At 39.4% G+C, this 25,104-nt stretch overlaps 1 protein-coding gene across 1 annotated transcript in view; it reads right to left on the bottom strand.

Moving 5' to 3' along the window:
* Window positions 1-25,104, bottom strand: part of LOC149317428 (hepatocyte nuclear factor 4-gamma-like) — a 31,732-nt gene that overhangs the window by 5,625 nt on the left and 1,003 nt on the right. Inside the window, exons 2-8 of the mRNA XM_089518909.1 lie at window positions 21,539-21,710; window positions 16,117-16,211; window positions 8,992-9,098; window positions 6,950-7,108; window positions 5,419-5,506; window positions 4,075-4,227; window positions 2,688-2,924 (exon numbers count right to left, since the gene is read on the bottom strand). Coding sequence (XP_089375035.1) covers window positions 2,688-2,924; window positions 4,075-4,227; window positions 5,419-5,506; window positions 6,950-7,108; window positions 8,992-9,098; window positions 16,117-16,211; window positions 21,539-21,710 — 1,011 coding nt within the window. The remainder of the gene's footprint in view (window positions 1-2,687; window positions 2,925-4,074; window positions 4,228-5,418; window positions 5,507-6,949; window positions 7,109-8,991; window positions 9,099-16,116; window positions 16,212-21,538; window positions 21,711-25,104) is intronic.

Here is a 25,104-nt window from a genome sequence, read left to right as displayed (position 1 = left end):
ACGACGCTCTAGGGGCCAGGCTCTATGATCTGGGAGTTCCGGTCCTCCAGGGAAGCTCATTGGTCAGTTGCCCTGGAGGAGGAGTCTCCCGGATCAGGTGACCTGGGGGCGGAGCCGGGGCCTATTTAAGGCCGCGCAGCCGGCTCCGGCCCTCAGTTGGCGCTTGGCTCCGAGCGGTTCGGAGCCAAGTAGGAAGGGAGGAGGCAATGGAGTGCTTCTCCCACCCACCCACCGCTTGGTTTGTGGGTTTTTGTCACAACTTGGAGTTGGCAGCATAGGCCAGGATCTGCATGGTATGGTACCAGGGCTACGGAGCTCTGGGTTGGGAGTCAGTCGGGACCTGGGGGTGAATTGGGCAGGCGTATAGCCATTGCGGGGGCCATAACGCAAGAGCGCCTCCCAGTGACTAGGGGCTTAGCGAATATGTGAACGCATGGCAGAGTTGCGGTCAAGTGGTGTTCCTTAGCCTCTTTTTCTCTCTACATGGCCTGTTACAGACTGCCAAAATAAAGCTGCTTCGGGTCTCTTTGGAGGTATGCTATTTAAATGATGCATAGGTCCTAAGAGTCCGGAGGTTGCACCAAAGCCACACTCCATTCCTAAGCACCGGAGTGCAGCTTTTGGTGCAGCTTCCGGACTCTTAGGATGCATGCATCGTTTAAATAGCATACCTCCAAAGAGACCCGAAGCAGCTTTATTTTGGCAGTCTGTAACAGGCCCATGTATGGTTGGATGCTATGTTACAGAATTCTGAGCATAATTTTGCTTGCATGTGAGATCAGTGCTGTGGTCCTTTAGTTCCTGCAGTTTCTTGTCTCTCTTTTTTTTATGTGGATAGGGATGTATATTGACCGTTTCCAGTCTATTGGCCATTGCTTTGTTTTCCATATCTGTTGACATATCTTGGTTAGCATTAGAGTTGACTCTGTCGATGTGGCTGTAGCAGTTTGATTGAAATGTCATCTGTTTTTGGAGACTTGTTTTTTGCCATTTCTCTTGTTGCATTTTTCACCTTGCTTTTTAGAAATTTGGGGTTCATATACATATGACTCTTATTTCCATGTTTCCTTCATGTTGTCATCTCTTTTATATAACTCATCTGTGTCTTACATCCAATGTCTTGAATTAAATTATTTTTGTTGTCGTAGAGCATCTCAGTCCTTGGCTTAAATCTTCCTTTGATTTCCTGAATCTTGTGGAATAGGTCTCTTGGTCTTCCCTTTTGGTTGTTGTCTTCTATTTCTCTGCATTGGTCATTGTAGTAGTTTTCTTTATCTTTACACATTAGCATAAAGATTCACCTTAGGGTCACCATAAGTCAGAAATAACTTGAAGGCACACAACAAACAACGATTGGATTTGGTCAATATAAATAGTGGAGAATTACATTTCAGTTTGTTTTTTGAAGAATCACAGAAATTCACAAACTACAGATTTGGGATGGGAAGAAATGAAGATTTTTTAAAAAATCAAATGTTGGACAAAATGAAACTTATAAATATTCCCATCCTTAAATGTCTACATAGCCTTCTTTTGCTATTCTACAATTGGTGCTTAGTCATTATTTTCCTGTGACAGGATTGAACCTGTGCAAGTTGTACTTCTTTCATCTTTTAAAAGGATTTCAAGAGGAAATCAAAGCCTTTTGCTTCTGTTTTTGATAAACTTCAATTTATTATTATCTCTAAACCAAACAAACAGAATTAATCTTAAATATGGTTTATTGACACAAACTACTTCTGATCTGGTTACTTCCTCAAAGCAAGCCTACTTGAAATTAACCACAAGTTGTTGAATTTGCATGACCTGAGCTTCAGTTAATCAACAGTTGAGATAAAAGCTTCTGAGCTCTCCTCATGGGAATTTTGGGGAAAGATAGTCAGGCAAGGAGATGAACATGCAGATTTAGGATTTATACTGGCTTGTTCCCATTCTGACCAAATTCAACCAATGTTTAATGTACACTGCATGCTTGAAATAATAAAACTTATAAAGTAGCTTATAAAATGTGATGAGATATTTTAAAACAGAGCTACAGTACCTCTACAGACCACTACCTTCCCAGATAATAAAAGAATTTCTGCTGTCAGCATTGACACCACCATGACCACACTTCCTTTTGCATTTTGCATTTCTAGTTGAATCCAAAGGTCTAAATTTGGGGTGATCAGATTGTGCCCTTTCACATGTTTTCCACAATTTGCATCATCCCTAGCCAGCAGAAACAATAATGAGGGTTTATGGAGCTGTAGTCCAACAACATGTGAAGGCATATGAGCTGCCCCACAGTAGTCTAAACAGAACAACTATGACCTGAAACAGAAGGATAGATGGGGTGGCTTCTGGCTGCTTTGGAGGTGTGGCATTTACATGATGGATGCCATTGGAGCACCTTTTTCCCACTACTTTCTGTGATCCATTTGGGACTGTAGCAGGAGGTGCCCTTGGGGCTGCAGCGCGTGTTTACCCTGGCCCCAGGGAAATTGAGCTGGGAGAAGCTTCTGGCCACTCCTGGATGCCCATCTGCTTCGCCCTCAACTCGAGTATGGACACTTTCTTTATATTTAAGCAAGACATTGAGCTCACTAACCCCCTACCATCTGTTCCAAGTAGCACAACTCTCCAATGTCTTGGACCAATGAAGAAAAAAAAAAGGAATCATTTGTTAAATCTACTGATATACTCACCTCCTAATAACATTTCCTGAAGTAAGCTGTCAATTTTAACCAATCCAAAGAGTTTCACAAACTGTATTTGCTCAACCATTTGCCAGGTAATACTCTGCAAAGTAGGGAGCAGCAGCAAGAGTTCTCCAAATCGTCCCCGGGAGTCATACTGGCGATCATTGATGTAATCCTCCAGACTGATCTGAACTTGAAACCTCATGTTCCTGATCTTTATTGGATTACTCAGTCCTTTTGCATCTTCAGAGAACACAGAAAATTTATTTAATTAGTGAATCAGTTAATTCCTTTTAATGCATACTCCTCATTTCTCCTGGCAAGGTCGCAACATGGCTCGCAGCATAAATTAAAACAAAGCAGAGCTAAAGACCTGACAGTTAAAAAGTATTTTAAAACAATTATATAAAGTATCCTATTAAAACAACACTAACTTAAAACAGTCACATAAGGATAAGACACATAATCAGGAAAAATAATGACAATGAAGCACAATATAATCCATTCTACTTGTCTATAGAGTCTCTAGTGAGACAGGATATTAACTGGAAAATAAGTCTCAACAATTTGTGTCCCAAAAAGAATCACCACTCCTTAAGTCTGTTTAGCTTCCAAAATCAGATGGGATTTGGTGCTTTCAAGGTATTTAAGATGGATCTCTTTCAGTTGCAAATATAGTCATGGCTCTGGGTACTGGTGGGAATCCAAATACATTGCTAAGTCAGAAAACCTAACAGTTACTACTTATCATGGAACTTTATTGCACAGGCCCTGGAACGGGCCTGTTGCATTCTAAAAGGAAATGTGATGGGGATGGGAGGCGGCATAGAACACATCTTACTACACAGGGAGCACACTGCTGCCACTGCCAGACGTTCCCATCTTGTTCCGGATGCATCCCAGAGGGGACGATTTTCAGGAATGCTTCTCAAGGGGAACACATCCGAAACGCAATGGGAATGTCCAGCGGCAGAGGCAGTATTCTCCCTGTGCGGTAAGATGCTTTCTATGCTGCCTCCCATCCCCATCACGTTCCCTTTTAGAACGCAGCAGGCTCGTTCCAGGACCTGTGCAATAAAGTTAATAGACAAAAAGCAAGAAATGCCTACTCTCCAATAGTTACAAAAGGTTTCCTTTCACTCTGCATAATTTTAATCTCAGAATACAAATGACATATTATTTTTAATATGACAAGAACACCTAACACATAGGCAAGTCTTGTGACTTTAAGTCTAAGCAATGTGAATTAAGATACCTTTCAACATCCAAGAGGAGGCTCAAACTAAAATTCTTCCAGCATCAACAATGTTCTGCTCATCCAAATAACTTAATCAAATTTTCCTTTTCCTATCTCTAATATATTTGGGAGACATGAGGACATTTTTGAAAATACCTGGATCAAAGAAGAGGATAGCTTTTAGACAGGCATATTCATTATCATCAATTTGAATTTCCTGAAATGGACGTATTATTTCATCAAGAATCCGATTTGCTACTCGACTGATCTCAATTTCAGAACTGTTGCGATGAATTACAAAATCATTACCTTAAAAAAAGAAAAGAAAACAATTATTAGCAACAATATCTGTAGTCTAATAACACTTACCTGGTTTCTAGTTTTGCTTTGGCATATATCCATTGATCTAAATGTTCACTAAGTTGCTTCTCTATTCATACCACTGCTTCTTCCTATGTATAGTATGCCATGAGACAACTGTATTAAAGCTTATAACTGTACATATTGTTGTTCACCCCATAAATATATGTTTGGTGATAGCATTTAATTTTACAAAAAAAATTAATAAAGCAGAGTTCCTTTCACACTAAACAACTGAACTTCAACTGCCATAGCAATAGCCTATGGAATCCTGGAATTTGTAGTTTACAGTTCTTTGCCAGAGACTCTCCAGCCTCACTGAACTATAATTTTCAGGACTCCATAGACTTCAGCCATGGCAGTTAAAGTGGAATCACAGTATTATAACAGTGTGAAAAGACCTGATGTCTCCCATATGTTCACTTGTGTCTTGCTTGCATACGTCCCAGACTCATTCAGTTTTGCACAAGATGCTGGAGTACAAAGACCTTTTATTTAATCCAGTGGGGCTCTTCTTATGTTCTTAAGGTAGGTGAGAAAGTTTTGACCAATAGGAGAGACCCTCTTACCTTTACAGACAAATATTAAAAGCAGATTAAGACTCATTAAACTAGCTACAACAGTCAATTATCATTTTAATATAATTTTTGGAGACCGTTCCTGCTCAGGAATGGAGGGATTCTATGCTCTAGATAGGAAAACACATACAAATTACTTCCTTCAACAACCTTTTTTCTCCTGTGACAGAGGTGGGGAACCTTTGGCCTGCCAGATATTTTGGCCTGCAATTTCCACCAGCTCCATCCAGAAAGGGTAATGGAAAAAGATGATGAAAATTATAATGCCAAAAAGAGAGCCAATTTTCCCCCAATCCTGCCCTAAGGGTCCGTAGATGGAAAATAGAATATGTTCTTGCCAGATCGCTCCCCTTCTCGCCCATTTTTCTCTCTGCTATAGCCCATTCCAGATAAGTCTGTTATCACAAGGAGGGGACAAGAGAGACCAGTTGTGCCAACCACATGCCTATTTCTGGATTCAATCCAATGTGTCATTGATTTCAGTCTTATGCTACAAACACTTGCTTCTCAGTAAACATGGATAGGATGATGCTGTTAAGAAGAAACATAAAGGTAACTTTACCTAAAAGAATAATGTCTTTGTAAACCATCGAGCGTTTTGCTGCTCCAAGAAGCAGGTGTTCTCCAGCATGTGCTCTTAACAGAGCAACCTTGAAAAAGTTGCATACAAAACATTGTAACATCAAAAATTAAGCAAGTAAAATCGACACATCGTATGAAGTAGCTGTTGCTATTATGTTAAAAGACAGTGCTTTCTCTTGTTGCTTTGTTGCCAGTTTTTTAGTGTATATAATACTTAAAGCAATAATGAAAAACCTGAAACATTTCCTTACTGTCCCTAGATGTAATTTAGTTGCCCTGACCCCATTAGTTTTAGCCTTTCAACTTGCCTCTGGAAAGGAAGTACAGTACAAAGAGGTCTCTAGCATTTCCTTTCAGAGATAATTTATTGTCTTGATTTGTAGCATGCAGTTAGGCATCTAGTTTTCCCTTAAATAATTACAGACAAGTGAATGGGAAGAACATCTTAGAAAGTAGTGATCAAGGAAGGGAGAATTATCTCTGCTGTCTCTATCATCACTGCAATACTCCCCACCCCACAAGATGAAAATATGGAGGCTAATACAGCGTAGTGGTTAAACTGCTGCACAGAGACATGGGGAAGCGAGGTTCTAGTCCTCACTGAGCCACAAAACTCATTAGGTGATTTTCAGCAACTCTTTCAGCTTCACTTGTTTCACTGGACGGTTATGAAGATATAGTTGGGAGCAGGGGGAGGACTAATCATTGCATGGAAGGCATGATAAAAATGTAACTAATAAATTCACAATTAACAAACAGGGAAATTTAATCTAGAGGTGCATCTACATTACACTGTTGAAATAATGCCACTTTAAATGCCATGGCTCCATCCTATAGAATCCTTGGATTTGTAGTTTTGTGAGGCACCAGCACTCTTCATCAGAGAAGGCTAAAGACCGTGCAAAACTCCAAATCCCAGGATTCTATAGGATGGAGCTACAACACTTAAGTGGTCTCAAATTGCATTATTGTAGATGCATCTTAAGTGACAGCACTGGGAGAGAAGGGATAAGTATCTCCATATTCTGTGTTCCAGGTAAAATTTCCTCCTCCCTCCCCATAAGGAAAAGAAGACACAGAATTCGTTCACACATATACTGTACCAAGGGAATGCTTGGTTTGATTCTAAATCAGCAGTGACCCATATAAAGTGAATCACTAAAATCCACTAAAGTGAACCTGTAAATCACTAAATTACTTCTCTTTCAGTTATCCCCCCCCCCCCCCCAAGTCACTGGGAATATATTTTTTCAAGTTCTTGATCTGCTTCTGTCTGCTGGTGTGGTAAGGATATCCTGGAACCAGGTCTTGCTTTGTCTTGCTCCTAGACCCAGTCCTACCAAGACTTTTCTCAACAATGAAAGATTCTAGGTGCAAATATTTCATAAACTTGTCCCAGAGTCTCAGATTTAGTTTAGTTCAGTAGCTCCATGTTCTTTCCAAACTGAAAATAAAAATATTACACTGTACACATGTTAACAACAGAGGTTTTCCAGTGTATTAAATCATACCTGATCATCTAGCCGTAGTTCACAGAAGGCTGGAATATATTTTGCCCACTCAACAAGAACAAGGAGCTGTTGCTTCATAGATTCACAGACATCGCTAATACCAGCAATTTTCTTAATATTTATGTCAGTATTACCACCACTGGGGCTTGAAACAGGGATCTGATCATAGTGGAAAGAAATTGTGAACAAAGTTAAAAAATTATTAGAGTGATCCTTACAATAACATTCTAGTTATGTTTACCAAATGTGTTTCATGTGCCTACAGTTTCTGCATATAAACCGCTCAATATACAATCCCCTAGTATATGGGGAAGACAATAGTAAACCTCCTCTGAACAAATCTTGCCTAGAAAATCTAATGATAGGTTTCGCTTTAGGGTTACGACGTCAGAAACAACTTGAAGGCACACAACAACAACGTATATAACAGCAGACAATGTATCTACAGTTGGGATGAACATGCAGCCCTGAGTCCTTCACTCCATCAAACTTACCAGACTTCTTTTTTAATCAAAAGTCTCCAAGTATAGTATCACCTTTTACTTAGGTTCAGGACCCTCTGCAGTGTTTAATATGAAAACCCAGTAATACCCATTTTGCAAAGCCAGGCCTGAAGTTTTCACAGCATGATTATGATAATGGTCTTCCTGGCCATTAGCATTTGTTTATATTCTTTTGGCCATTTTGGCTGTCTATGTAGCCCCTTGTGGGGTTCCAAGGGCAAAAAATTGCCTCCTAGACCTGCTGCTGCCGCCTACTCTAATGCACACATATAAATAATGTGCATCTAGGTGTATAATCAATCTCTCTGTTATTTGGCCTGTAGATAAAGATAATACATCTTCCTCCTAGTAACAGGAAAGCCCACATAAAGTTTTGTGCATGACAACAGAGACTAACAAAGCAATCCTACATCAATCTACTCAGAAGTTAAGTCCAATTGAGACCTACTCCCAAGTAAGTGTGACTAGGATTGTAGCCTTCACGACTCCTTTTCCTGACAGTCAGTTCTTGTAGCTATGCTACAAATTCAAGAAGCTTTAGTGGAAAGAGAAGTCAAAGATGGACATCAAAGGTAAGGGAAAGAAAGGTAATAACAGGTAACAAACTTCCTCTGAAGAAACGGGCCAGAAAACCCTGTAATAGGTTTGCTTTAGTACCACCATAATTCAGAAATGATTTGAAGGCACACAATAACAACAGCACAAATAATGCTGAATAGGGGGTTTCCTCTGCATAAATTTTGCAAATGGTTGAGTTGGGAAACAGCAATGAGTGTATGAATTAATATTTCTGCACTGAAATATTATTTTCCACACAGAAAATACTGTTTTCTTTGCAAAATGGCCATGTCATAATTTTGCACAGAATAAGTCCTGGAGTGCGAATAGCATTCAACAATGGCTTAGTTTCCTAAGACTTTCTCGCAACAGGAAGATAACTGTTGAAATTATTCACTTCCACCTTCACAAAGAAAGTTAGTGAATAATTACATCCCAACACAATACCCAGAAACAATGAAGGAGCTATACTATGATAGCTCACACTTCTTTGACCAGTCTGGAAGAGTCAAGAGGTCAGATTGTACATCACAGACAATTGTCAATATTTCATCTTTAATCTGCATGAAGAATTTTTTTTCCTGGGGTTCTATGATGGCTGCATAGAATGATCATAATATCTCTCTCTCCTTCCTTTTCTCTTGCCACCCCCTAGCCAAGCTCTGTATTCATTGCCACAACAAAAGTAGATTTTAAAGCTCTGAACCCTAGACATTCCATCAACTTCAACCCTAGGCATTCCATCAACTTCAAAATAGCTGGGGAAATATTTCACGAGATTCCTTGCAATATACATCTAATGAGGTTAGTGCCTGACTAATCACATAGTTAATTATTTTGAATCTGAAACATGCATAAGTTATTGCTATAAAATAGAAATAATTATAATTTTCTTCCCTGTTATCAATATGAAAAGAACCCTGCATTCAGAAAAGATCAAGACAGAAAAAGGTCAGAATGACTCTTTCAGGATTGGCATACCTGACGAGAAAGCACTTCAGCCTGGGCCAATGTGTTAATAGAAGGACTGTTGCTACCTTCAGAGTTGCTTCGCCTTGTACTTATCCTGTCCCGCTCATTTTGGACAGCTGGGGAGAAAAACAGACATTGATTGTAATTTATTTGCTTGAAGACAATGTTGCTGAACTGCTTTGCAAAGTATTATTCAGAAACTGTATGAACCATAGACTGTGTTGTCCAAATTTGGTAGTTATTTCAGAAAGAAAAACAGCAAACATTTTATTATATCTTATAGTAACATTATAATAAACACTCTTAAAACAATATATGTTTATGACCGTTGCTTTTCTGAACTGAGACTGCATCTCATGGCTTTTTAGAGGTAATCCTGAAAAGCTGCTACTACTTTTAGGCTGCCAAAGTAGTTGATGTGGGAAGATAAGCTAAGCACAACATGCTGATTCCCAAATGCTTGAATGGCACAGAAGTCCATAATATGCTGATGAGGGACTGAAGAAGAGCCTGGTGGCATAATGGTTAAATGTCAGTACTGCAGCTGCTCACTCACAAACCACAAGGTTGTGAGTTCAGTCCCAGCCAGGGGCTCAGGGTCAACTCAGCCTTGCATCCGTCCAAGGTTGCTAAAATGAATACCCAGTTTGATAGGGGCAATTACCTTACAATTGTAAACTACTTAGAGACTGCCCAGTGAGGTAAGAAGCGGTATATAAATGAAGCTGCTATTGCTTGTGCTTGAACTGAGGGCCTAATTTCACCTTATTCAATGATGTCAAATTTACATCACTGTATTGTTGTTTTTAAAGAATTAAATGACAGACATGGCCACAGGGTTTGCAGTGGAGAGGTCCAGATCGCAAAGTGTTTGCTGAAGTCTCAGCAAACTGCTATATTGGTTTGAGTCTGTAGCTGGGGAGACAAATCTCAGGATTAGAAGCATTGGAGAAGGAAAAAGTTAAATATTTGTCATATGTTACAACTGTCCCAAGTTGAAATGGTCAGTTCCAATTAATCCTCTCTTATACATCTTGTTCAGCAATTTTTAAAATGTCCCAGCTTCTTTCTTCTCTTCCCACTTTCCCTTTTTGTCCTCAGCTTACTTCAGTTGCTGCAAACTGAGTTCAAATGTAGTTTGTACTCAGCTACATCAGGGTGAAGAAAAGAGGCAGGGTATAATCTTGCTCTTTCCTCTAGATTCAGGCAAAAACAAACTACTGTAGCCTCTCTTACCATGCGCTATCCATTAATAATGTTTGCCATCATAACAACACTCTTTGAGTAATATTGCTTTGCCATACATGTCCTGCTTTTCATCTGTGCAATGCTGGAAATTATGTTTTTTACGTGAGGTGACTTTAAAGCAGAGGTTGGGAAGGTGTTGGCCAGGGGCCACATGCAGCTCCCAGATATTTGGAAACATTTTCACTTCCTGGTTTTTAAATATGGTCTCTCCTGGCCTTATTAAGGTCTCTTCAACTATTTTGATTTCCTCATTATCTAAAATGAATTTATGTAGCTCCTCTATGGTCATTATTTTTGTTTTCTTTATGTTTAGCTGTAAGCCTGCTTTTGCACTTTTTTCTTGGACCTTCCTTAGTCATTGATCCAAGTCTATGATGTTTTCTGCTAGTAATATGGTGCCATCAGCATATCATAGATTGTTGATATTCCTTTCTCCACTCCTACCTCTGAGTCCAAACTTGCTCTTCATATGATATTTTCAGTGTACATGTTGAACAGGTACGGTGATAGAATGCAGCCTTGCCTGACCTCTTTGCCAACTGGGAACCATTCTGTTTCTTCATATTCTCCATATTATTATCATTACAGTGACATATTCCTAAACCCAGGAGCAGGTTTAGTGTGTCAAAAAAATGAACATTATTCACCATTCTTCCATACACTCAAAAAAGCCTAATCCTACTTTCTGTAGTACCTGTCCTTCCCCATCATTTTTATAGTGCACCTAGAGACTAGAATCCTGTTGATGACTCAGCTAAAGTAAATCCATTCAATCAAATGTTGAATGATGAATCAACATATAGGTGATTCCTATATATTCAATATATCTACTCTAGTTGGTACTAACAGTAAAAATTTAGGCCAGTAACGCCAGCATTTTTTTTAAAACACTCATTAACAATGCATTGAAAGCACATGGGTAATTTCTGGGCTGAAATAATCCTACCATGTTTGAAATATAATATTGGTTATCTGATAATATCAAGGACCCAAACAAACATCTGTTTGTAGACTTTATTGATTTTACATTGGCCTTCACGCTAATAAACCCAAGAGGCAGCACAAGTTAGCCATAAGCAGTATTGATAAAATACTCTGGCATATACACTTATTAAAACAAACAAATGCCATGAGTTTAATTTAGGATTATTGCATCCACATGCAAATGATGAGAGGGCTCCTAAACCTTTCGAAACTGTGTAGAAGAAGGGATTTCAGATGGTAAAGCAAAGGAGAAACTATAGATGTTGAAATCCACTCTTTTGCACTACCTTTAAAGGTACAGGAGTCCCATTTTCTTTTGCATCAATTTAGAATAGAGTAAGGGAAGAAGAATATTTTCCCCTTAAATTAAAAGATTTGAAGTAAAAAAAAAACACTATTGACTAAATTACCCACAAATCTACCAGTAGATCCTGATCTATACCCTGTCTACACTGGCCATTCAACAAGGAAAGAAAGAAAACCTGGAGGGAAAGAAGAAAAATTAACAATGCAGTGCTAAATTGTCTGCACTGTATTGTAGTAAATCTTTCTGTATTCAGTAATTACTTCCAGGTAAATCAGTGTGGGACTGTGGCCTTAAACTGCAAGTCTAAGCACCCTTTCCAGAGTGTAAGTTTTATTGAGCATAATGGACAATTTCAAGTAAAACTGCATAGGGATGTATTGGAACATTGTAAAGAATGGAGATTATCATATGAAGGCTTACCATCGCTAAAACATGACTAAATCATCAGAAAACCATGGCGGTGTGATCTCCAGTTGCACTTATTTCCTATGATTAAATCATCAGGGAGACATCCCGCTCCTCTCCCATCATCAAAGCATTCATGCTGCAGTCATTTCTCCAATAACAGGAACTTCTGTTATTGGAGAAATGGCTGCTGCACAAATGCTTTGAGGCTCCCTGACAATTTAATCATGGGAAACAAACATGACTGGTATTCACACCGTTGTGGTTTTTGGATGATTTAGCCACATTTTAGCGATGGTAAGCATCCGTGTGATAATCTCCTTATACATATGTACCAAAGAATGCAACACTGAACTCAATGATACTTACTCTTAATGAAATTTCAATTAATGTCATGTAGAAAATGGAGGCATAAAAGTGCTTCTATCTTTCTCTTTGACAATTTTTTTCCGTTTTTTGTTTGTTTGTTTTAGCATGGGTCTTGGGTGAGGACCAGTCTTGAGGATTTAGTTCTTGATCCAGGGCCAACTCAGAGCTCCTCAACTCTCTAAAGCAGCTTTGAATTGGTGAAAGGAGCTGCTCAGTAAGAATCAAAGCACTGTGCAACTCTAGATATGACCTGCTGTTTTTTCAGTCCATGGCAAGCTTTAAGGATGTAAGAAGTTCTGCCTTGTAAGCAGAGTTTGGAAGAGTTGATTCTGTACATTGTAACACCAAAACTAACTTTTCCAGGCTCTACTGCTGAACAGATAGCTTGAAACAGAAATATTCCTACAAGCTTTTGAAAAGAGGGTGGGAGAGTGGATCTACAAGGCTGGTGAAGCAATAAGGTGTTCCTTTTAATACAACAAATGAAAGTGATAAATGCAGCTACCTATCAGTTTTCCTGAGCCTATTTTATGTCCAAGGTTACATCAAGGATAGAAAAGCACAGTTCTGATCAACATATTCCTCAGTCTACACAGACCCTCATAACGTTTTATAAGAGCAGCTGTTGTATTTCCAATGATCTGTTTGTTATTTTTAGGGAAGCAATCTGCATCTGAGAAGTGGCGCGCCAGCACCAATGCTTCAATAATAAAGTGTTCTGTGCACTATATAGTGTTCTGCAGTTTATATGAAGAATGAACACACTTTATGGTGAAGGCGCACTAGATTCTTAGCCAAGGACATTCACTGATGGGCCTTTTATTAAGGTCATAATAAGAAATGCCGTACAGTGATAAACACTAAGTGATAAATGGTCATGTAGACGTGAATCAAGAATGATGCTCCAGTCTTTTTTAACTGGAGAAAATGCTATCTTTTTCATTTCTTAACTCAGCAACTAAACAACAAACTGTGGTTAAATCTTTAAATACAAAATCATACCAGAAAAATGTCCATCTAACTGCTTTGATCATCCAGTATAAGTGGCTGGATTGCATTAGAAGTTATTTAAAGCAACTGCAGCACCGAGTATCTTCGAAAGGACTGTTTTGTTTGTACGCAATTCAATTTGGTTTTTCAATATGGCCATTTTTTCCAAACAGACACACACATGTATATGGTGAGCCTAGACCTTTTAAAATATTACTTTTTTTGAACTGCAGCTCCCATAACTCCCCAAGACCTTTAATTCAAAAATGTAGGCTTTTAACACTCTAGATAATCCTATCATGAGAATATAATCTCTAGCATAAAAGTTAAATAAAAAAGAAAACCAAGAAAGAACACAGAAGACAAGACAATCTCATTGATGGAATTTTGTTCACATATACACAAATATATAGTGAGTGCTCTGGTGCCACAACAAACTACAAATTCCAGTATTTCATAGCACTGAGCCATGGCAGTTAAAGTGGTGTCAGACTGGATTATTTCTGGGATCTCCTTTCTGGATTTAGAGACATGTAAATCTGTATCAGTAAGACATTGAGCTTATTTAAGATACTGAGCACTAAATATTGATGTTCTGTTTCTTTTGCATGTGCCCACATTGGGCAAATAAACAGCATTATGACTTGCTCTTTTAACAGATTGAAATTGAGTTGACACTTTTCCTTCTTTGAATGTTTCAAATGGCAACAAGCAAAAATTTAAAAAGAACAAGGTAGCTCTTATTCTTCCTAGTCCAGGACCAATGAGGGTGTGTGCTATCTTATTTTGATTTTAATTAGTTATACAAAAATTTGCACAGAGATTAGTTTTTTTTTTTTTCATTCCTATCTAAATTAGATTCCAACCAAGGTTCTTCCATTTATCCACAAGATTCCTGAATTCAACATATACTAAATATTAAATGCTTTTATATACATAGAATCACAGAGTTGGAAGAGACCACAGGGGCCATCCAGTCCAACCCCCTGCCATGCAGGAACTCCCAGTCAAAGCATCCCTGACAGATGGCCATCCAGCCTCTGCTTAAAGACTTCCAAGGAGGGAGACTCCACCACACTCGGAGGGAATGTGCGCCACTGTTGAACAGCCCTTACTGTCAGGAAGTTCCTCCTAATGTTGACGTGGAATCTCTTTTCCTGTAGCTTGCATTCACTGCTCTGGGTTCTAGTCTCTGGAGCAGCAGAAAACAAGCTCAATATGACATCCCTTCAAATATTTAATCTGGGCTATTGTATCACCTCTTAACCTTTTCTTCTCCAGACTAAACATCCCCAACTCCCTGATTCTTTCTTCATAGGGCATGGTTTCCAAACTCTTCACCATTTTAGTCGCCCTCCTTTGGACACACTCTAGTTTCTCAATGTCTTTTTTGAATTGTGGTGCCCAGAATTGGACACAATATTCCAGGTGGGGCCTGATCAGAGCAGAATAGAGTGGCACGATTACTTCCCTTGATCTAGGCCCGGTCCAGATGGGTGCAATAGGATGCCCTTGTCACATGCGAGGAGCGATGCTTTTAGACACCCTTCGCACGTGACGAAGGTGTCAAAATGGCGTTGCCCTATGGAGAATATGCCCTATACAGATGGGCACCGCCATCATTACATGACAGATGCCTAGCGTCCACACGTCACGGCACCATTATGATGTTGTGAGTGCACCATTGGTGCACTACAGTGTCATAATCGCACCGCAAGAAGAACCCACTTTTTGAGGATTCTTTTTGGTCCGTGGGGAAGTCACCCGGTCTGAAGGCTGTAGCTTCCCCGCGGACTAAAGCTAGGCGCCAGGAGACCGTCTTTTTTGGACGGTCTGTCCCGCACTCTAGACACTATACTTTTATTGATGCAGCCTAAAATTGCATTGGCCTTTTTAGCTGCTGCATCGCACTGTTGACTCATGTTCAACTTGTGGTATACTTGGACTCCCAGATCTCTTTCACATCTATACAAAGAACACTGACATCAAAGGTCACATGTCCCTTTCCCCTGTGTTTTTTCCCCTCCTTCCCCAAAATGAGAAAACACACTGCCGAAATAATCCAATTTGAGATCACTTTAAGCTCAGTGCTAGGGAATTCTGAAAAATGTAGTTTATTGTGGCATCAGAGCTCTCTCATAGAGAAAGCTAAATGTCTCACAAAACTACAGTTTCCAGAATTCTCTAGCACTGACCCAGGGCATTTAAAGTGGTCTCAAACTGGATTATTTTTGCAGTGTGTTTTGGACCATGGTCTCGTTGGTGATAATTATTAACAGTGATTTTACTGAACGCACTAAATCACTGCCAAAATTTCCCTTAAAACTTTATTTCCACAGGGAGATAAATCTTTACTTACTCTATTCTTGCATGCAGACCATGCAAGTGATAATAGAGCATCTCATGAAAATCTCAGGGATCATACAATTGATATGGGGAGATGCAGTTTGTCACCCTACACCTGAGCTATATCGGCCTTTTAGTTAATAACCAGTATATTGAATTATTTCAAGAAGCAGACCAGCAGCTAGTGCAGCTGTTGCAGCAAGTGAGTTGTATGCTCCTTGCAACCTTCTATACAGGACTATAGAAGAAAGCATGTTATGTTTTGTTTTAAAATTAGCCCCTGCCAAATCTTAGCAGTAGCAAAAAATTACACCATGAGCTAACGTCCTATTGGAGACATATTTCTATTTCTGTTTTGAGGGTAAAAAAACCCCGCTTTCTCAGGAAGTATTCCAGAGTCACTATTTATTTGCTTATAGATTTTATTTCCTTCTAATTGATATAAAGTGTTTTTTCTTTGAACAGGAGGTTAGAAAAAAAGTTACCTTCCTTCTTCATCCCAGCACGAAAACACTTTTTTAAACGACAGTATCTGCATTGATTTCTCTTGTCCTTATCAACAATACACTGCCGGCTAAATCTGTTGGACAGAATCGAGGATAAATATATTAGAGTGCAAGTACAGGAGGATCCTGATTAGCATGGGTGAAACAATTAATGGGCACTGTCAAAACAATGTCTTCAAGTATCAACCTTCCCTGCTCCTTTTCCTTTAATCAGTCCTGAAACATTTCTCTCTGCCATTCTTCTAAAAGAAACAATGCCTTGTGATGGGCAAGTAAAGTCCCATTAGGTTATTCATCATCTTGTGAAAAGTAAAGCATATACAATTTCCTCTCATTCTAGAAGATGTTTAGGGTGACTCCTTTTGCAGCTTCATCTCTTGCTGGTGCATAGATGATGAGGACTATGAAACTAATAGGCTTGACAGACCGTCCAAAAGGGGCAGCCTTCAGCCACCCTTTTTAGCACCAGATTGAGGCCACAGCAATTACATGCCACAGCCCCAATCTCTGCTTTCCGCTGCACAAAAAGGAGCTGTAAAAAAGGAGCTGCAAAAAAGGCTCCTTTTTGCACCCTCAAAAGGGCACCATAGCTGCTGGTGTGCAACTTTTCCACACTTCTTTGGTGCTGCATCATGTAGACACAGCATCAGAGAAGCGCTGTGATACCACACACGATGTGGAGCAACACATGGTGTCACACTGGCCTGGGTATGGACTCAGGGCATGTGTCATGTAGACACCATGCCCCGACTTTGCCTCCAGACCAGCCTTTCTTGTCGGAATGCACAGCCCCTAAAGGAAAGAGCCTGGCTGGATCAGGACAAAGGTTTATCACAGCCTTTTCCAACTTGGTATTCTACCAGTATATTGGACTACAGTCCACTTAATCCTCCGCCAGAACAGCCAATGGTCAGTTTCCCTAATCCAGCTCTCAACTTCTAAGCAACCCTACCCCTGAGAGGCACTGAGACAAGGCATAAAGACAAAACTCTATCCTTCAGTCTTTGCTCCTAATATTTCCTTCTATTCCTTCAATCTTTGATCCTACCCTTCAATCTAGAATTCAGAGGAACAGGATAATTTAAATTAAAGCTACTCGTAGTAGTAAATAAATCTGGAGAGTAGTAACTATGTTTTTCACTCTTTTAGGATGGTGAAAACGTAAACCCATGCAAAAGGTAGAAAACCACCAAACAGTGGCATCATAGACAGGGAGAAAGCATCTCCAATCAGGTTCCTGAGGAGTGAGATCTGATCTCAAGACCTAACTTTGACCACCCTTTTAAAACAAACAAACAAAAAACACCCCAAAACATCTAAACTAGCAATTATTATTATTATTATTAATATAGCGCTGTAGATTTGCACAGCGCTGTACATAAAAACAATAAATATAAAAGAGTAACGCTGCCTAAGGTGTACAATCTAAGAAATAATAGGATAATACATATAAAATACATAGCAATACAGGAAATGGTTCAATAACACAGGCAACAAAAAAGAACATCAAATAACAAATGATAATCACGCAATGTCTGGGAATGCTTCTCTGAACAGGATGGTCTTCAACTCCGTTTTGAAGCTGGTTAAAGAAGTGATGGCCTTTGCTCGTGGGGTAAGAACATTCCAGGAATGAGGGGCAGCAAGTGAAAAGGGGCGATTCCTAGATGGGGCAGAGAAAATCCTGGGCTGGGACAGCTGACCTTGACTACCAGAATGGAGGGCTCGAGTGGGAAGGTGAGGAGAAAGAAGGTCTGATAAATAAGGAGGGGGCAGCCCATGGAGGGCTTTAAACGTCGACAGCAGGAGCTTATACTGAATATGGAAAGGGAGGGGGAGCCACTGAAGGGATGCCAACAAAGGAGAGATATGGTCAGAGTGGTGGGCGGATGTGATAAGGCATGCAGCTTAATGCTGGACAGAAATTAAAGGATGGAGGTGAGAAAGAGGAAGCCCAGCCAGGAGGATGTTACAGAAATCAAGTCGTGAGACCACTAGGGCATGAACCAGGATCTTGGCAGTAGAGGCAGAGAGATATGGTTGGATTTTGGAAATATTGTATAAAAAGAATCTACAAGCCTTGGCTGTAGTCTGGATCTGAGGGATACACGACAGAGAAGAATCGAAGATAAAACCAAGACTGCGGGCTTGCTGGACTGGTTGAATGGAAATGTTGTCCACAGAGACCGAAAAGGAGTGTTGAAGGGTGGGTGTAGGAGGAAAGACAAGAAGCTCCATCTTGGACATGTTGAGCTTCAAACGCCGAATGCACATCCACTGTGAGACAGCTGAGAGACAAGACGAAACTTGCTGTTCAAGCCTTGGAGAAAGGTCAGGGGGTGGAAAGATACAACTGGGTGTCATCAGTGTACAGATGGTAGGAAAAACCAAAAGAGCTGATGAGTTTTCCTAAGGACAGTGTGTAGAGAGAGAACAGAAGGGGACCCAGAACAGAGCCCTGGGGAACTCCAACAGATAAGGAAACAGAAAACAAAGTCTGACCACCTGTGACGACTGCAAAAGATCTGTCTGACAAATAAGATCTAAACCAGTCGAGAATGGAGTCTGAGAACCCAAGGTCAGAAAGTATATCAATGGGATCCATGTCCAAACTAAGAAATATTAAAAACCTGAGATCAGGGGTGGCCTGCCATATGGGTAACGCGACACCTTCACATTTCTGGGTGTCATGAAAGGATAGAAATTTGTTGGCATTTATTTTCTTATTATTTCATTTTTAGCACTAGGAAGAAAAAGAGGTGCTTGTGGGATTTTCTGTCTCAGATGCCAAAATAACATAATTGTTTTTCACTGCTATGCACCTTGAGTTAGGCTGACAAGATAACTTTGTCCAGCACTGTCTGGAAAGTACTGGTGAGCCTACAAATGCTTTTCACTTCCACAGAAAAATATTCATACAGTCAGGGTTTGTTTTTTAAAAAATGGGTTTAGAATCAGAATATGGAAACATTACTTTTTGTGTTTTGACCCTGAAAATCCTACCCAATCAGCATGGTCACTGGAGGAATTCTGGGAATTGTCATCCAGACAGTCTGAAAGTCTGCTTCTTCCAATATAAGCTGGCCTAAGTTTTAAGATCTTTTCTCTCTTTGGTCCTACCACCATCACAGGACATGGGATAGAGTCTTCTTGGAGGTTCCTTCCCCTGGGAAGCTCAATTGGCCACATTTCTGATTACTTTCTGCAGGCAGTTAAGGGTCTTTTAATTTGAGTGTATTGTATTTCTAACATTATTTTTATAATTTGGTGGTCTTTTTGAAACTGTTTTAAATTAATTTTTAATAAGATATGTTTTTACAAATATTTCTAATATCCATTGTTTTGATTGTATTATTGTCTTAACTCAAATTGTTATGCCACAATGTGTCCCATATTGAGAGAAATGTGGGGTATAAATTTAACTAAAACATAGAATAAATAGCCTTAAAAGTAGTATTTCAAATCTCTGGTTAGACTATTATTTTGGCTAAGGTTCTACAATGGTGTGAGTTACTGTATTTAAAATAGTCTGATACAATCAGACATCTATACCACTTTAGATATCATTCATAATGGTTGAAAGCCAGCATACCATGTGGCATGCTACTGTTTTCACCACTTCAATATTAGCATATATAGATATAGATAAATTTGGGCCAGAAAGTCTCAAGATAACAGAATCATCTCTTGAAAGAGAGACCAGAGTCAAGTGATAGTAATAGCAGGAGGGAGAGTACCTTTTAACCTCGGTAGCAGTCTTAGGCAACCTTCTTGAAAAATGAGAAGCAGATAAAAGAAAATGCCAGAGGGCATCTTGTAGCACAGATCTAGTAGTACTTGAGGGATGGAGATATATATATATATATCAGAGATATGGGAAGTAAAAATAAAACAAGGGATAGCAAGGCAGTGAGAAGGCAGAAAGCAAATGTTTCTTCCAGAACAATTATTATCAAAATCTACATTTCTTGTCATTTCCAAACGAAATACTTTGATTCAGATTTGTAAATGCCAGACACAAAAAGCAGTTCAGTGTACTGTGCCTTTTACTGCCAATGACCATTCAGCAAGGAATTTTTTTCTGTAGTCAGATGTTGGATTCTAACTCCCATTCACCCTAGCCAATGTTGCCACTAGTGAGAAATGTTGAGAATTGCAGTCCAACAATGTATGGAGGGTTGCATGATTCGTACTCCAGGCATACAGACCATGGCAGGGATGGGGAAGTTCCAGAGGATCACACATCCCTCCCTGACTCCTGCCACATTTGATCAATGGTGCCCAACACTGGGCTGACAGAAATGTCTAGTGATTGGACCATTATTTGTCACACCCTCACATTAATTTTGAGAGACCAGAGCTTTACTGGACTGATTATGTTAATCAGATTTAGTTGATTTTCTTTTCCTGAGAGAGCTGCAACAAGGTATTTGGGGTGTCTTTGTGGCTTAGTGGGAGATAGGGCTACACCAACACTTGCCCCTTATCTATGGCAGAAATGGGGGAGATTTAGAGTTCAATGAGCACCTAGGTCACCATTTTGGTAGAAAGGAGGTATCTGAAATTATCTCTTTAGGTCTTGGGACCTGGGAGGTGGGGAAAGAGATAGCCCTTGAGGCTGGCCTAAAGGATAAACCCTCTCTTTAATCCATAGGGATAAGGAGAGGTACTTTCTGGTTGGTCTTCCTGATGTAGGCCAGTTGGAGAGCAACCCAGCTTTTGGATTCTCTTTGGGGTTCAGGTATGATCTCCCAGGGGAAACTGCAGCTCCTCTCACGTTAGGATACCCCCCCCCCCAGTTGCAGTTCTCTAAAGAAATCAATAAATAGGTCAGTTTAATAAAATGGCCCAATTTCAACCCATGTCTTGGTGTCTACTTCATTATTGTGTTTTGTGTCATTGTTTCTGGGGCTGGCCAGCAAATACCCAATTTGACCTCATTGACATCTGAAAACAGGAAGGCAACTGAAATTCTGAAATGATTCTTTCAACTGTGAAACACTGAGGGAGATAGGGAAAGGTTCATTATGACTGAGTGCAAAGGCTATCCATCCATTTTCTTATCCTCAATAAGAAAGAGTGTCTCCACACATAGAGACACCCCACTGAGAAAATGATCACTTGACTTAAGGTTTTTCATATTTTAGATTTTTGGGGTTTTTTACAAAAATTATTTGCTTATAACATCTTTAAAGAAGTGAACATTTCAAGGAATAATGCAGTTTCAGATAAGATTGTGACCTGAAAAGGAAAAATTAAGAAATTTCAAGTTAGAATGTGAACTGAACAAAATTCCTCTCTGTCCTTACTCTAGAACTCTTGGTAGGGTTTACGAAAAAGTACAGGATAGAAATACTGGGGGAAATACTTTTTCATTCTTTACATTTGATAGTTTTTATACCTGCAGGTGTAAACATGATTCTTTCGTATACTGCGCCGGAAGAACCCCTTGCATCCATCACAACTTGAAGCACCATAATGTTTACCAGTTGCTCTGTCTCCACATATTGCACAAAGGCCAACGACTCCACTGTCTGCAGTGTTCATATTGAGTGGCTCTGCTGAGCAACTATCTGAGGAGGGAGAAGAACAAGGTACATAATTAGGAATAAAGCTTGGGGGGAATTCAGCCTTGCAACTAAATTATCCCATCCTGGAGATTGTACTTGCTTTCTCTTTTAATTAGCATTTCCCAGTTAAAGATGGCAGAAAACACAGCATGCCTAATTACCTCCAATAAACCTATCATGCCTACTTGTCAGAATTTATGATGCTCATAACAATAAATGCCTTTTTTTGTTTTGCTAACCCCCAAGACTTATAATAGAAGTTACAGCACTAATACAATTGCCCAGCTTCACATATGTCTCTAACTGCTTAAAAATCCTTGTTAGCTTAAATAATTGAGAGATGCTGCCATAAGGCTACATTCTTTGGGATGCTTGCAAAATCACTATACATAAATTTTCAAGTGACTTGACAGTGACTGGGGATTCTATGTAACGAGGCTATAAGGCCTCACATCCATATGTCTTCAGGTGGAGAAACAAGCAAGGGTCTCCCTGGTTAAAAGGTAAGATCAGCTTAGAATGCACTTGTCATCACTGGTTGGAGTTAGCATCTGGATTCCAAAGGAAGATGACAAGCACAAGAAAAACAAACACATGCCAAAATCATATTGTGACTAGACTAAAAACAATTGGATTTATGTATTAACTCATCATTCAGCACTTGATTCAATGGATCTGTTTTACTCAGGATCAACCAACAGGATTTTAGCCAGGGTCTGTTATCTCTCTGATGGATGTTTGCAATACTACTTTATCTGGCTGCTGGGTGACTTGGATGTTTGGTTGTTTGCTTGCTGCTTGTATAATATTCTGAGCATAGAAAGAACTTTTGTAGATCAACACACCCAGGTCTGAGATTCCAATGATTTTAAATCCCATTCTAAATGTTATAACCAGAAAATTTAAGGAATAAACTCATTATGCCTTGATGTGTATACAATTGCAAATTATTCACTTACTGTTTTTCTTCATACATTTTGTGTGTGTGTGTGGGGGGGGGGGTTCATTTTGTGATTTGTTGTCACAAAGATAATTCAGTTTATTCAGGGACAGGGACTTAGCAGTGCATGCACCAGCTAAGTAAACTACAATGTAGGGTCTCAGACTGTGAAGGGTATAAATCAAACCAAATTCCCCAAATAAACTATAAACAATAATTTTCACAATTGGTTAAAAATAAGGGAAACACATATACACAAAAATAACAGATTCTAAGATAGATAGCATTATTCTCATAAGTAAAAAATACCCTTGACAGCTACACAATTATTTGGAATATAGTGTTAATTAATTGGCTCAGAAATAGCTCTAATTTTACTCAAATTTGATTAGGCCAAGTTTCTTAAATTGTCAAATGGAACTACAAGAAGGTGACAGGAGATGTGTCACCTATGCAGTGGTATACGTGCAAACATAAAATACTGTGATTTCAATTTGCACTGTCCTTTCCATTAGTATTATATACATATTCAAAGTAGTACTGTCAGTCTCTGAAATTTTACATTATTTGGGCCTAAGTATATTTTATTCACTGATGACTGAGTCCTTAGGGACCGGGGCAACAATGAATGAAGAAGTACCAGTACTTTCCCATATTGTTGGAAAGTTATTGTGAATGGTCCCACATTGGGAGAATGGCAGGCTATCGGCAAAATAAATAAATAAATAAATACCAGCCTTCCACCTTATATGGGAAGTTTTCTTATTTGTCAAATAAGTGAGTCCACCTTTTCAGCTACATTGAGACTAAAGATCCAGTGGGTTTTAAAGAGGATATGAAATAATATAAGTTTATGCTTCCTGCACAACTGTATCCCTAAAATTATTATGATCTGAGACGGGCCAAAAGCACCGCCCTGCCACCAAAACTAGGGTTCTGAAGCGTGTGGCAACCGCACACTCCAGAACCCTAGTATGGGCAGGCGGTAGCCTGATGGCGGCCTTCCGTCCACATGGGGGGCCACCATCTTTATGTAAGTGACACGCAGCACCCGCAAATCGCTGCGCATTGCTCACGTCATGAATGCACCAGTGGCACATTCGTGACATAACCCAGGTACCACCAAAAGAACCTGGAAGAACTGGGTTCTTTTTACTCCGGAGGGACGTTGCACGGTTTGGTGGCTGTGGCATCCCTCCAGAGTTAAAACGGGTGCCTACAGACCACCATTTTCAGGTGGTCTGTCTCATCCCTATATTCCATGTCCTTGAAAAACACACAAAAGCTAGTAATTTTGAAAGAGGTAGCTATGTTATCTTGTTCCAGTATAAAGGGGGAATGAAAAAGTAGTCTTGCTGTACTTTCAAGATTCATAAAGCATTCAGGATATCCTAGAACATCTGAAGAAGTCAGCTGTGACCCATAAAATTTATGCAGAAACTAATTTACTGATTTACTAAAGATGACACAAGACTACTTTTTTAATTGAACAAAGCACAGAGGGTACTGCATCATCAGAGCAGTGGACATAATCATGTGGCCCTCCAGAGGTTGCTGAAGTGCTTCTCCCATCACCCTAGTCAATATAAGGCTCTTGGATCTGCAATTTGACAAGACCCAAATGTGATTGAAAATAGAAACAATATGTAGGAGCAGTGGTAGCAGCCTTCCTTGGCCATTCCTTCTAAGCCCCCCAATTGATCTCTTCCACACACATCTGAGTAACTCATATTTATTTATTTATATCTATTTATTTATTGAATTTACACCCCTGTCTTTTCTCCTGGGGTGGGTTGCAAGGCAGTGTCCAGTAATTTAAAACATGAATAAGTTGTAAAATCTTATTTTGCAAACTGGTTTTTTAAAAATAATTAAATAACAGTATTATTATTTTTTAAAAAAACATGGTTGAAAACAGTTTAAACATAATTACTAATAAAGGATAACACAGTACAGCACACTCCTTCATACACACTACTGCTACATCATTCAAATCTCAAGCTCTGCCTGAGTAAAATGGTCTTCCAATTCTGTGATTCTATGAAAATTCAATATTGTTTGCTTCATATCAGACTAGCTTACATAGTAATAACAATGTTTCAATGTGAAGTTGAAGGCTTTCATGGTCAGCATCCATAGCTTTTTATGGGGTTTTTGGGCTGTGTGGCCATCTTCTAGACGTTTCACCAGCATCTTCTCTGAATATGCCAGCCGCAGATGCTGATGAAATGTCAGAAATAATCTCTTCTAGAACATAGTCCATAAAACCCACAAAAAACTAACGTTTCACATAGACAATTTCCACCTGACCAAAGTTAAAAAGTTACTCTAATCAAATAGCAAAATGTTTTCTCCACTAAACATTAGCTTGTAAGGACTTCTTGTGATTAACAACTCACTTCAGTTTGCTTACAGTGGAAATATTACCACATATTAAACGTATCAGCTGCACAAAAA

This window comes from Sceloporus occidentalis, unplaced genomic scaffold, assembly GCF_023333645.1.
Source record: "Sceloporus occidentalis isolate IW3139 unplaced genomic scaffold, rSceOcc1.0.p SCAF_3, whole genome shotgun sequence".
NCBI lineage: Eukaryota > Metazoa > Chordata > Lepidosauria > Squamata > Phrynosomatidae > Sceloporus > Sceloporus occidentalis.
This window is presented reverse-complemented; position numbering and strand designations above follow the sequence as displayed.